Genomic DNA, 13,943 nt, shown 5'->3' with positions numbered 1-13,943 from the left:
CCTTCCAGAGGAGGCATTAAGTGGAAGGGGCCCTAAAAGATCTCAGGGACCCAGATTATGTGGACCACAAATGAGTGGGGAACGCATTCCTGCCGATACCGCCGCTTAATGTTCAGTGGGGCATTAACTGGATAAAGGTGAGACCTCCACCCTCATCTGGGGGTGGGTGGGTGGGAGGTTAAATGGGCATACGACCTGGGGAGGATGTCTCCATATGGCACAATAGACCCACCAAAGGAGGTTACCCAGGTACCCATCTCCCCCCTTGCCTAAAGGATAAGGCCATTTATCAGTCACTTGAGGGCCACAATAAGACAAGGACAGGATAGTAACCCGCAGTCTCCACTGGCCCCTGAAAAGTGAGAGATATGTCCAGGCCAGGCGGGTAGGCAGCAAGCAGGCCACGCACCCATCAGCAGCGGAGCGCAAAATTTGGCCCTTGCTTACATTCCAAAGGTGACAACTCTTCAACAAGCAATCTATTAACCTGGGGGGGGGGCGGGCGGGCGGCACTTTGGGATGTCCTGAGGGGGTTAAAGGTCCTGTGTGAATTATCTGCAGAACTTAGAGGAATTAATAGGCAGTTTCAGGAATGGTGGAGATCCAGAAATGATGCATTCTGCTTGGACTACCTGATTAGGAGGCAGTGAGGTCAAAAACCAATGAAAAGGTAAATTCCTGAAATATTGCTGATGTGCGTTCGTCAAGGCAGCTCCAACATTGTGGAAAACACAGGGAAGTGATTATAGTGTGGAAAAGGTGTAAAGATAGGGGGCTGGATTCTCCACTCCCCGACGCCAAAATCGCTTTCGGCGACGGAGCAGAGAACCCGTTTTGGCGGCAAAATCGGGAGTGGCGGCGGCTTTTGAATTCTCCGCTCCTGAAAAGTGGTGTACTCTCGGACTATGCCGCGCCGATTATCCACCGCCTCAGGACATTGCCCCGCGATGCTCCGTCCCCAACCAGCCAAGTTCCCGGCGGAGTGGGACTCTTATGGCCCCAGCCGTTCGGGAACGGCGCATGGCAGCTGCGGACTCAGTCCGGGGCCGCCACGGTCAGGGGAGGGCCGATCCGCGGGCGGGGTGGGGGGGGGGGGGGCTTCATTCGGGGTTGTGGGCACGGGGAGCCCGAGTGGCCGATGGGGGGCATTACTTTGGCATCCCAGGCAGGTCTGCAGGCTGAGTCCGCCATGGAGCATGGCGCGGCTGCTGCAGGCCACCGCCCTGCGCATGCGCGGCCTCGGAACCGGAAGTGCTGGGGGCCGTATCGGCAGCTGGAACTGCAAGCTCCGCACTGCCTCCCTGCTAGCCCCCAGCAAAACAAGGAATCTGCGACCGCTTTACACCAGTTTTCCTGGCGTAAATGACCACCGTTTTCATGGTGGCGGGGGGGGTCTTAGTCTTCAAAACGGAGAATCCAGCCCATGATATTGGACTAATAAATCAGGAAGCCTGGACTCCAGCAATTATCTCCTCATGTGATTCAGTGTCAAGTGCTGTATGAAAATCATTCCTGTGAAGCACCTCACAGACCCTTTACTATGTTTGTTTGTTTGTTTGTACACATCTGTTTGTAGGATCATAGAATCATAGAATTTACAGTGAAGAAGGTGGGCATTCGGCCTATCGAGTCTGCACCGGCCCTTGGAAAGAGCGCCCTACTTAAACCCATGCCTCCACCCTATCCCCGTAACCCAGTAATCCCACCGAGCCATTTTTGAAACGAAGGGGCAATTTAGCATGGTCAATCCACCAAACATTGGACTGTGGGAGGAAACTGGAGCACCCGGAGGAAACCTACGCAGACACGGGGAAAAACTCCACACAGACAGTCACCGAAGCCAGAATTGTACCCGGGACCCGGCACTATGAGGCAACTGTGAGGCATCAGTGCTAACCACTGTGCCGCCGTGCCGTCCCTACTTGCCTCTATTCAATTTGGGAAAGGTTCCTCTGACATTAGGGATCAATGATATTGTTGACGCCTGTATTGGCTCATGGGCTTGAATGCCCCTTATGTGTTTTAGGGACTGGAACTGGACACTGGAATCATAATTGGCTATGTCCAGCACCAAAGATACAAATATCCTTTCAACTTCACATGTAGTACAATGCCTTCATTCATAGGTGTTAACACGCATGTTCTCCTGCTGTCCTGGCTAATATTGTACCTCAACCAAAATTCTCAACAAATGATCCGGCTGTTTAGCTCATTGCTGTCTGTGGGAGTTTGCAGTGAGCAAATGTTTGCTTCTTACAATGTTAATTGTAATTGACCAGGTTAATAGATTGCTTGTTGAAGAGTTGTCACCTTTGGAATATAAGCAATCCTCTTCAAAAGGATATATTTGGTCATCAGGTGCTTTTGAGAGATTCTGAAATGCTGAAAGATGCAAGTCTTCCTTTTCTTAAATAAAAATCTCCCATTTTTATTCCTGTGTGCAGTTCTTTACATTTGCCCATGTCACCAACCAATGTTCCACCCATTTCTTGGTCATTTAATTGTGGCAGGCAATGTATCCAATGACATTTCAACTCACAGGCCTTGGCCTAATTCCGTAAATTAACCATGAACCGAGAAGGCTTGCCTCCCCTCCTTCTGGGCCCAGATCCTGCGTAATATGGGTTCTTTCGATGCCTCAATTAGGAGACCTTGAGACTCCTATAGTTAAACATGAACCATCCATTGTTAGTCTTTAACAATGTCTTTAAGGGGCTGGTTTAGCACGGGGCTAAATCGTTGGCTTTGAAAGCAGACCAAGGCAGGCCAGCATCACAGTTCAATTCCCATACCAGGCACCGGAAGGTGGCGACTAGGGGCTTTTCACAGTAACTTCATTTGAAGTCTACTTGTGACAATAAGCGATTTTCTTTTCATTTCATATTTTTTTTCATTTCATGTACAGGTCCCAGGTTGCTGTCATGCATGGTGCTGCTTCCACGTAGGTAGACTGCTTCCAGAGTGTTCTCTCTGGACTGTTGTCTCTGGGCCTATTATCGTGTGACTCTATACATCATACCATGGGTGGTACTATTCTCCAGATCCACATTAACCTTATTTTGCCGAGCATCTATCCGTTACAATTGGGTCACCCATTTATTTGACTTATGGTATCCTGCATAAATATCAAAGACAGCGTGCCAATTGTGAACTTGGCACACTCGATCAACACTGGCTGATTTAGCTTATTTTCCCATCTACTATTGGTGCTGCCTTGTCTAATAGTGATCCATCTTGGTGTCTCAGGATCATACAGTGTCAGTGTGGTGATATAACCACTGTAGTTATGTGTACTTGCAGAAGGGAGATGTATGCCTGTACCTGTAATACAGGTTCCTCCGGTAAGCCCCTGCTGGCTAGCTCCGCCCTCAGGGAGCTTGTGTATAAATATGCGTGTGAGTCACTCAGACCTTAGTCTACAGTTGCAGATGGAGGAATAGCATCGCACAGCAATAAAGCCTTGATTGTACTAGACTCTCGTCTTTGAGTATAATTGTTAGCTCTACAGTCAGCTATAAGGAGGAGTAAAGATAATTGCATCTCACCTGTTGTCTTCCCATTCGTGGCTGAAGCCAGAGAAGGACCCCTTCGAGTCAGCCGCGTATCTGTAAACCACGAGCAGGCAGTCTTTGCAAAGCTGCACCAGCCTCTGACAGCACTGCAACTCCTGAGAGGTGGATCTCTCTGCACTTCGGTTGAACATGGTTTCCCAGGAGTTCCTGTTGCCACAGAAGCAGACATCACCTATTAGTATTCCCTGCCAGATCCGGGGCGGAAGGCCGAAACGGGCCCTGAGCTTACCTTAATTTATAACCGGCTTCAGAACAAATCCTGTGTCAAACCTTACTGAGCCCCATCACATGCAGGCCACGTATCTGAGACCTAAAGACCGGCCACAATGGTGGGGGGTGTGTGTTTGTGTGTGGGGGGGAGGGGGGGGCAGAGTGGTGGGGGGGGCAAGGGGTTGGTGGGGAGCAGCACAGCCCCGGGCAATGACAGCTACGAGGAATAACATGTCACTTTTAGCTGTTGAAATCTGATGGAATAATCCAGGTCTGCACTCATTGCACTGAGCGCTTACGATGTCATTCCAGCAAACGGAAGGCACAAAAGTCTAAAATGAAGTTAATCCTGATTCTGCATCTGGGGGAAAACTAAGATGTTCCTTTTCTCTAAGCTCCTTTTTTTTATTGAAGCATGTGCAGAAATGGATTTCTGTGTCATTCCCAAACCAATTAAAAGCATTCACTTCATAAGTAGACCATCTTATTTCATTATAATGCTCTTGCCAGTACTCCCAGGGGATGGGGGGGGGGGGAGTCTGATGAAATTGTACGCTTGTCACATTTCCCTCACTGCGTTTCGAGTTTACGTTCACACGGATAAGATTACAGTATTATGATTCATAATCATCAAAATCAGCAAAGAAATGAGGAGTTTGTATTTCGCGTCAGAACAAGATTTGCACCATTTGTCACAGTGTTCCTGTGAGTACGGATTTCCAATGTTAACGTGCTCATTCTACTCAACTCTCCCCCCACCGACAGGAACTCAAGAATTACGAGCACGGGGAGGCCATACGATTGCTGCCTCTCAATCTTCCTCCCCACCCTGGCTCATAGATCATAGAATTTACAGTGCAGACGGAGGCCATTCGGCCCATCGAGTCTGCACCGGCCCTTGGAAAGAGCACCCCACTTAAGCCCGTGCCTGCACCCGTAACCTAGTAACCTTTTTTTTTTGACACTTTATCATAGCCAATCCACCTAAACTGCACATTTTTAGACTGTGAGAGGAAACCGGAGCACCCGGAGGAAACCCACGCAGACACGGGGAGAATGTACAGACTCCGCACAGACAGTGACCCAAGCCGGGAATCGAACCTGGGACCCTGGAGCTGTGAAGCAACTGTGCTAGCCACTGTGCTACCGTGCTGCCCCAACATTCGACAAGCAAAAAACAACTGCATTCTTGCCCCACCGAGCTAACTCATCTACGTGTAGGAGCCCACAGATCCATGCCATGTGGAGTGTGCTGCTCTGCCTGAAATGGTGGTGGGGGCAGATTCAGTCAGAATTTTCAAGAGGGGAAATGGCTAAGCCCTTGAAGAGAAGTCAAAATTCCAGGTTTTACAGGAAGGAGGCGTGGCTCTTCCTGTGCTGGAACCATTCTGTGATTCTGTGGCCAGGGTTTGTAAATCCGGCGCTATGAGTCGACTGTCATCAGGGCCAGAGTGGTCTCTCAGAGCAGCTTCAAGTGAAGGAGGCTCAGGGAACATTTTTACCCAATTGTATTGAGATTTTATTTGCTGCCTTTGCTTTCTGCAGGCAGATGTTTTGGCCAGGTGGAGGATGGAGGTGGTGCGATACCCAAGGTGCTGCAGACCGTAAGAAACTACAGAGATTCGTGAACACAGCCCATTCCATCACACAAACCCGCCTCCCCTCTATTGACTTTATCTATTCTTCCCACTGCCTTGGGAAAGCGGGCAGGAGAATCAAAGACCCCTCCCACCCGGCTTATTCACTCTTCCAACCTCTTCCATCGGGCAGGAGGTACAAAAGTCTGAGGACACGCACTAACAGATTCAAAAACAGCTTCTTCCCCGCTGTTACCAGACTCCTGAATGACCCTCTTATGGACTGGACTGATCTCTCCACACATCTTCTCTACTGAGTAGTACTACACTCCTGTATGCTTCATCCAATGCCTGTGTCTATGTACGTACATTGCGTATTTATGATTGCCCTATGTTTTTTTCTCATGTATGTAACGATCTGTCTGCACTGTACACAGAACAATACTTTTTACTGTACCTCGGTACATGTGACAATAAACAAATCCAATTCAATCCAATGTATGGCAGAGGCTGCTTTCCCCTGTCCACCGGTGCTCGTCTGTTTGTTCTGGTGCCTTGGCATTCTGAGATGCGAAATTGGCCGCTTCGTAAACCATAGAACCGTAGGACAGTTACAGCACAGAAGGTGGTAATTTGGCCCATCTAGTCCTTGCCAGCCCAAGGACACCCAGGTTCCCATATCTAATCCCACCTTCCTGCACCCAGTCCACAGCCCTGTAATTTAGAGCACTAGGTTTTTTTAAAAGAGTTTAGGGTCTCTGCCTCCACCTCCAACTCAGGCATCAAATTCCAGATGCCCACTATCCTCTGTGTAAAAATGTTCCTCCTCATGCATCCTCCACACCTTCTGCCACTTATCTTGAATCCATGTCCCCTAGTTCTAGAATTCTCCACCAGGAGAAACAATTTGAACCAGTCCACTCTATCTCTTCCCTTCATAATTTTGCACACCTCAATCAAGTCACCCCCCTCAGCCTTCTTTGATCCGAGGAAAATAACCTTAACCTATCCAATCTCTCCTTGTGGCTACACATTTCTAGCCCCTGGCAACATTCTAAAATGAGAAACCTCTCCCTCAGAACCCCATCTGCAGCATACAAGTCAACCGGGCGGACTTTCCAAAGTTAATAATTCCGAACAGAATAATCTGAGATCAAATCTGAAATGTGCTTGAGGGGTTATTGAATTATGATGAGCACCACTGAGCTCCATGTTGATTGAATCTCTGTTTTATGGTGGAACACAGCTGGTAAAGGGGTGAAATTGTACCGTGTGTTAATAGCAACAAACACGTTAATGGGTTTGCAATAAATGTAGCTATTTTAAAATAAGGCATTAAGACTCATTAACATAGCAGGCAAAAGAAGGTAAGTACACATTAGTGTGTTTGTTACTAATGTGGCACAGTGTGTTGTCAAACCCATATCTTTTAAGGGATAAAATCATCCATGCTGGGCTTTCTTTAAGAGTAACGTTAAACACAATAGAGGCAGAATTAACACTGGAACTGGGTGATATCCAACTCAATAAAGGGAGGGCAATATTTTTTCTGTTAGGATATTGAAGATTTCAAGTTTTATTTTGGGTCCTTATAGCCAGGCTGCACATGAAAACAAGGGGTGCGCTTTGCACTCAAAGGCAACCATGTTGACTTGAGGATTTGGCTGTTTCTCTATTCTACCCCGTTAACCACAGCCCTCCTGTAGCCAGACCAGCTGAGGAATTGCCCCAGATGAGCGGAAAACTGAATAAGCGGAATGGCAAATGAAGGTCACACGTTTTTGAGTGCTGCGTTGACATGGTGTGAGATCTGGTATCCAGAGAAGGATTCTGCACCCTGTATATACAATAATCTTTATTATTGTCACAAGTAGGCTTACATTGACACTGCAATGAAGTTACTGTGAAAATCCTCTAGACGCCACACTCCGGCGCCTGTTCGGGGACACAGAGGAAGAATTCAAAATATCCACTTCACCTAACAGCACATTTTTCGGATCTTGTGAGAGGAAACCGGAGCACCCGGAGGAAACCCCTACCGACACAGGGAGAACTTGCAGACTCCGGACAGACAGTGACCAAAGCCAGGAATCGAACCTGGGACCCTGGAGCGGTGAAGCAACAGTGCTAACCATTGTGCCACCATGCCGCCCTGTCCTTTTTTCAGTTTGCAATGAAGAGGACTGTTCTTTATGAAACCCATGAGGAACATTTCTATGAGGCTTCCTTCTTGGTGTGTTGCTGTGCCGAGGGTGGGGGGGGGGGGGGGGGGGGGGGGCTGGTGATGGAACGACACACAGGACGCAGAATTGATCCTAATCTCCCACCTGTGCTCTGAAGGCCCTCCACCTTACTCAGGCAGGTGTCTGCACTGCTCGGTATGAAAAACGCATTGCAAGATGGAATCAGAGTGGGAGCAACAATCACTTGGTTTAACTCCCCTCCCTTCCACCCAATTTCCAAATAGCTCAAATCCCACCTCTTCGTTCCAAACTAAAAAATCCCAATTCTCTCTGGTGTTCCCTTGTAGGTCAGACGTTAAGGATCAACCTCATGCTTCTGCCTTACGCTGCTTGGCGGTGTTGTTCGGCTCTAAGTGACCAGAACTGGACACGGGTCTGGAGGCGTGGGCTGACCAAGAACACTTCACAGTTTGATTTTCACTCCGTCTTTGATCCGTCTTCTACTATTTCAGTTCAGTCACCCTTCCCTCATCTGGAGAGGTTGAGTCTACTGCGACCCTTCCAGCCTGATTGTTAGTCATTATCAACCACAATTCTGGGGAGTAAGCATTTGGTCTTCCCACGAACGTTCATTACTTTACACGTGTCGACGTGAGGTTTTAGCTATCGGTGTTGCTTTATCTGTCCAACATCCTCCAGCCTTGCCGCACTTCATTTTCGTCTCTGATTTTAATCCATCATATTGGCCTCCAGTTGCTGACGCTCAATGTTCTACCTTTTCAACCCAACCTCTCTATCCAAGTTTTTGGTCACCTACTCTCCCCCTTTGGCTCACTGTCAAATTTTCACTCACGAACACTGTGGAGTGAACCATGTTTTGCTATGTTAAAGGGCTAATTGGGTAGCTTTTTCAAAGAGCTAGTACAGACATGAGGGGCCAAAGGGTCTCCTTCTGCGTTGTAATAGAACAGTACAGCACAGAACAGGCCCTTCGGCCCTCGATGCTGTGCCGAGCAATGATCACCCTACTCAAACCCACGTATCCACCCTATACCCGTAACCCAACAACCCCCCCTTAACCTTACTTTTTCGGACACTACGGGCAATTTAGCATGGCCAATCCACCTAACCCGCACATCTTTGGACTGTGGGAGGAAACCGGAGCACCCGGAGGAAACCCACGCACACGGGGAGGATGTGCAGACTCCACACAGACAGTGACCCAGCCGGGAATCGAACCTGGGACCCTGGAGCTGTGAAGCATTTATGCTAACCACCATGCTACCGTGCTGCCATCATGTTCCACGATTACCGTGTGCCAACAATGTTCCACGATTGTTGAATTCTATTTAGTGTTTCACTCAGACTTCAAGTGAAAGCAAATAAATTGGAACAACCGAACGCTCGTGTAATCTTCTCAATGTTTATTTTTACACACTCTGGGATTGCGGGGAAGCGCTGGGATAAAATTAGTTTTGCTTTAAAAGGAAATGCTTTGGACCATTTTCTTACAATTTAAACTGCCTCAAAATGCCCTTCATCTTAATGCCCATATCTGTTTACAACAAAAAAAAACTAAGTAACTCATTTCAGATGTATCGGGAGGAGCAACGAGCACTTCCCACACTCCGATCTCAAAATCCGTCAGATAAAACTGCCTCTTGCTGCAGGGGACGTCTATATGTAGGTAAACACACACACACACACTGACAGCATGATTCTTTAAAGTGCCGGTAATTATAAATTTAAACATCTGAGGGCAGATGAAATTAATCTGAGGTTTTAGGTCTCTGCTCCCAAGCCTTCAATTAATGGATTTACTTTAATGATCTTTGAGTTTTAAAAGCGGGCAGGGTAACATGATCTTGGGTGTAAAGTGCTCTGTGTCAAGATGAAGGTTCTGTTTGCTGCTATGTCTTGCTACGGAACTTGTCTTTTTCAAACTTGGCGATGTCAGCGACATGGCTCATAGTGGCTGCTTCCTTGTGCCCGGTCCATCCCAGTTCAAAATGGGATAGGGGCAGGGCAATAGTCTGCAGGCGGAGGTTAACTGGAGTTGGGCTGTACGCTTTCAAGCAGGAACTGAGGCTGTTCAAGGAGGCTGAAGTCTAATTGAAAATTGAATCACAGAATGGTTACCGTGCAGTATCTGTGCTGGCTCTCGGTAAGAACAATTTACCGAGTGCCACTCCCCTGCCTTCTCCTGTAGCCCTGCATATGCTTCCTCTTCAGATAACGATACTGCTTTACAGTGCCAGGGTCCCAGGTTCGATTCCCGGCTTGGGTCACCCTCTGTGCAGAGTCTGCACGTTCTCCCCGTGTTTGTGTGGGTTTCCTCCGGGTGCTCCGGTTTCCTCCCACAAGTCCCGAAAGATGTGCTTGATGGGTGAATTGGACATTGTGAATTCTCCCTCCATGTACCCGATCAGTTGCTGCAATGTGGCGCTTCAGGGATTTTCACACTCACTTCATTGCAGTGTTAATGTAAGCCTACTTGTGACAATAATAAAGATTATCATTATCTAATAAAGATTATTATTAATTCCCTTTTGAATCCGTCGAATGAACCTGCCTCCACCACACTCCCAGGCAGCGCATTCCCGATCCCAACCATTTGCTGTGTGAAAAGGGTTTCCTCACGTTTCTCTTACTTCTTTTGCCAATTACCCTAAATCTGTGACCTCTCGTTTTGGATCCTTCCTCTCATGGGAACAGTTTTTCTCTAACTACTCTGTCCAGACCCCTCATGAGTTTTAGTAAAACCAAATCTCCTCTCAGTTTTCTCTTCAGCAAGGAAAACATTCCCCAACTTCTCCAATCTATCACCGCAATTGAAGCTTTGCATCCCTGGATCCATTCTCATGAATCTTTTCTGCATTCTCTCAAATGCCTTCACATTGTTCCTAAAGTGTTTTACAACACCAGGTTAAAGTCCAACAGGTTTGTATGAACGGGCATCGCGCGACAATCGGCAGGCAGGAATGTTCCCTTCCAGTCGGAGAACACGTCAGCTGTCAAGGGCATTCAGCCTCGGGTAAGCGTTCTCCAAGGCGGCCTTCAGGTCGCACGACAACGCAGAATCGCCAAGCAGAAACTTATAGCCAAGTTCCGCACAATGAGTACGGCCTCAACCAGGATCTTGGATTCATGTCGCATTACATTCACCGCTCACCATCTGGCCTGGGCTTGCAAAATCCTACCAACTGTCCTGGCTTGAGGCAATTCACACCTCTTTAACCTGGGGTTACCCCTATCTCTGGATCTGTAAAGACTTAATTACCTGCAAATGCTCGCATTAAAAGTATCATCTTGCATCTTTGACTTTGTCTATATGTATGTTTCTGGAACCCACCTCTTCATTCACCTGAGGAAGGAGCAGTGCTCTGAAAGCTAGTGTTTGAAACAAACCTGTTGGACTTTAACCTGGTGTCGCAAGACTTCCTACTGTGCTCATCCCAGTCCAACACCAGCATCTCCACATCATTCCTAAAGCGCGACACCAAGAATTGGACACAATATTCCAGTAGACAGTCCAACTAGGGAAGGGGCTGCACTGGACCTGGTATTGGCGAATGAGCCCGGCCAGGTGGTAGAAGTTTCAGTAGGGGAGCATTTCGGGAACAGTGACCACAATTCAGTAAATTTTAAAGTGCTGGTGGACAAGGACAAGTGTGGTCCTAGGGTGAATGTGCTAAATTGGGGGAAGGCTAATTATAACAATATTAGGCGAGAACTGAAGAACCTAGATTGGGGAAGGATGTTTGAGGGTAAATCAACATCTGACATGTGGGAGGCTTTCAAATGTCACTTGAAAGGAATTCAGGACCGGCATGTTCCTGTGCGGAAGAAGGATAAATATGGCAAATTTCAGGAACCTTGGATAATGAGAGATATTGTAGGCCTCATCAGAAAGAAAAATAAGGCATTTGTCAGGGCTAGAAGGCTGGGAACAGACAAAGCCTGTGTGGAATATAAGAAAAGTAGGAAGGAACTTAAGCAAGGAGTCAGGAGGGCTAGAAGAGGTCACGAAAAGTCATTGACAAATAGGGTTAAGGAATATCCCAAGACTTTTTACACATACATAAAAAGCAAGAGGGTAGCCAGGGAAAGGGTTGACCCACTGAAGGATAGGCAAGGGAATCTATGTGTGGAGCCAGAGGAAATGGGCGAGGTACTAAATTCATACTTTGCATCAGTATTCACCAAAGAGAAGGAATTGGTGGATGTTGAGTCTGGAGAAGGGTGTGTGGATAGCCTGAGTCACGTTGAGATCCAAAAAGACGAGGTGTTGGGCGTCTTGAAAAATATTCAGGTAGTTAATTCCCCAGGGCCGGATGGGATCTACCCCAGAATACTGAAGGAGGCTAGAGAGGAAATTGCTGAGGCCTTGACAGAAATCTTTGGATCCTCACTGTCTTCAGGTGATGTCCCGGAGGACTGGAGAATAGCCAATGTTGTTTCTTTGTTTAAGAAGGGTAGCAAGGATAATCCAGGGAACTATAGGCCGGTGAGCCTTACGTCAGTGGTAGGGAAATTACTGGAGAGAATTCTTCGAGACAGGATCTTCTCCCATTTGGAAACAAATGGACGTATTAGTGAGAGGCAGCATGGTTTTGTGAAGGGGAGGTCGTGTCTCACTAACTTGATAGAGTTTTCGAAGAGGTCACAAAGATGATTGATGCAGGTAGGGCAGTGGATGTTGTCTATATGGACTTCAGTAAGGCCTTTGACAAGGTACCTCATGGTAGACTGGTACAAAAGGTGAAGTCACATGGGATCAGGGGTGAGCTGGCAAGAACAGAACGGGATACAGAACTGGCTAGGTCATAGAAGGCAGAGAGTAGCAATGGAAGGGTGCTTTTCTAATTGGAGGGCTGTGACTAGTGGTGTTCCGCAGGGATCAGTGCTGGGACCTTTCCTGTTCGTAGTATGTATAAATGATTTGGAGGAAAATGTAACTGGTCTGATTAGTAAGTTTGCAGATGACACAAAGATTGGTGGAATTGTGGATAGTGATGAGGACTGTCAGAGGATACAGCAGGATTTAGATTGTTTGGAGACTTGGGCCGAGAGATGGCAGATGGAGTTTATTCCGGACAAATGTGAGGTAATGCATTTTGGAAGGTCTAATGCAGATCAGGAATATGCAGTGAATGGTAGAACCCTCAAGAGCAACACAGGTGGAGAAGGTAGTCAAAAAGGCATACGGCATGCTTGCCTTCATTGGCCGGGGCATTGAGTATAAGAATTGGCAAGTCATGATGCAGGTGTGCAGAACCTTAGTCAGGCCACACTTGGAGTATAGTGTTCAATTCTGGTCGGCACACTATCAGAAGGATGTGGAGGCTTTAGAGAGGGTGCAGAAGAGATTTACCAGGATGTTACCTGGTATGGAGGGCATTAGCTATGAGGAGCGGTTAAATAAACTCGGTTTGTTCTCACTGGAAAGACAGAGGTTGAGGAGCGACCTGATAGAGGTCTACAAAATTATGAGGGGCATAGATAGATTGGATAGTCAGAGGCTTTTCCCCAGAGTAGAGGGGTCAATTACTAGGGGGCATAGGTTTAAGGTGCAAGGGGCAAGGTTTAGTGGAGATGTACGAGGCAAGTTTTGTACACATAGGGTAGTGGGTGCCTGGAACTTACTGCCGGAGGAGGTGGTGGAAGCAGGGACGATAGTGACATTTAAGGGGCATCTTTACAAATACATGATTAGGATGGGAATAGAGGGTGACGGACCCAGGAAGTGTTGAAGATTTTAGTTCAGACGGGCAGCATGGTCGGCACGGGCTTGGAGGGCCAAAGGGCCTGTTCTTTGTATTTCAGTTGAGGCTGAACTAGTATTTTACACAATTTTAACATTCTCAATCGTCCTACAGCCTAGGATACTGTTGTCCCAGGTTACATCATTCACTATTACTGGCCAGGGCTCCTCAACATACCCAGTGCACGTTGAAACATTCCTGCTTTGCTTTGCATGGACATCAGTTCAAGATGGCAGCTCATTGTCACAAGGACAATTAAGGATGGAATTAATGCTGGACTAGCCAGCCAAGCTGGCCTCTCATGAATGAGTACATGAAAAATAAAATCACCCTGATTAGGAGTGGGCTATCGCAGCACATCAGGGGCGGCATTCTCCCCTACCCGGCGTGACGGAGGTTCCCACTCAGGGGTCTGGCCTCCCCAAAGGTGGGGAATCAGCCCCGCGCCGGAGTGGTTGGCACCAGAAGACTGGCGCAAAAAGCCGGCGCCCCCGGCAGCGGGGCTGGCCGAAAGGCTTTCGCCGGTCCGCGCATGCGCCGGCAGTGACGTCAGCGGCAGCTGGCCACTGACGTCACTGCCGGCGCATGCGCGATGTGGGGTTCTCTTCCGCTTCCGCCATGGCGGCCGCGGAAGGA

General features: G+C 47.9%; 1 protein-coding gene across 8 annotated transcripts in view; it reads right to left on the bottom strand.

Annotated features, from left to right (window-relative positions):
* ttll7 (tubulin tyrosine ligase-like family, member 7) overlaps positions 1-13,943 on the bottom strand; it is a 302,308-nt gene that overhangs the window by 7,259 nt on the left and 281,106 nt on the right. For all 8 annotated transcript variants that reach the window (XM_038793673.1, XM_038793671.1, XM_038793677.1 and 5 more), the window contains one exon: positions 3,546-3,719. In XM_038793673.1, the coding sequence (XP_038649601.1) occupies positions 3,546-3,719 (174 nt within the window). The remainder of the gene's footprint in view (positions 1-3,545; positions 3,720-13,943) is intronic.

This window comes from Scyliorhinus canicula, chromosome 4 (genome assembly GCF_902713615.1).
Source record: "Scyliorhinus canicula chromosome 4, sScyCan1.1, whole genome shotgun sequence".
Classification (NCBI taxonomy): Eukaryota; Metazoa; Chordata; class Chondrichthyes; order Carcharhiniformes; family Scyliorhinidae; genus Scyliorhinus; species Scyliorhinus canicula.
Note: the sequence above shows the minus strand (reverse complement) of the source record. Positions and strands in the feature narration are given on the sequence as shown.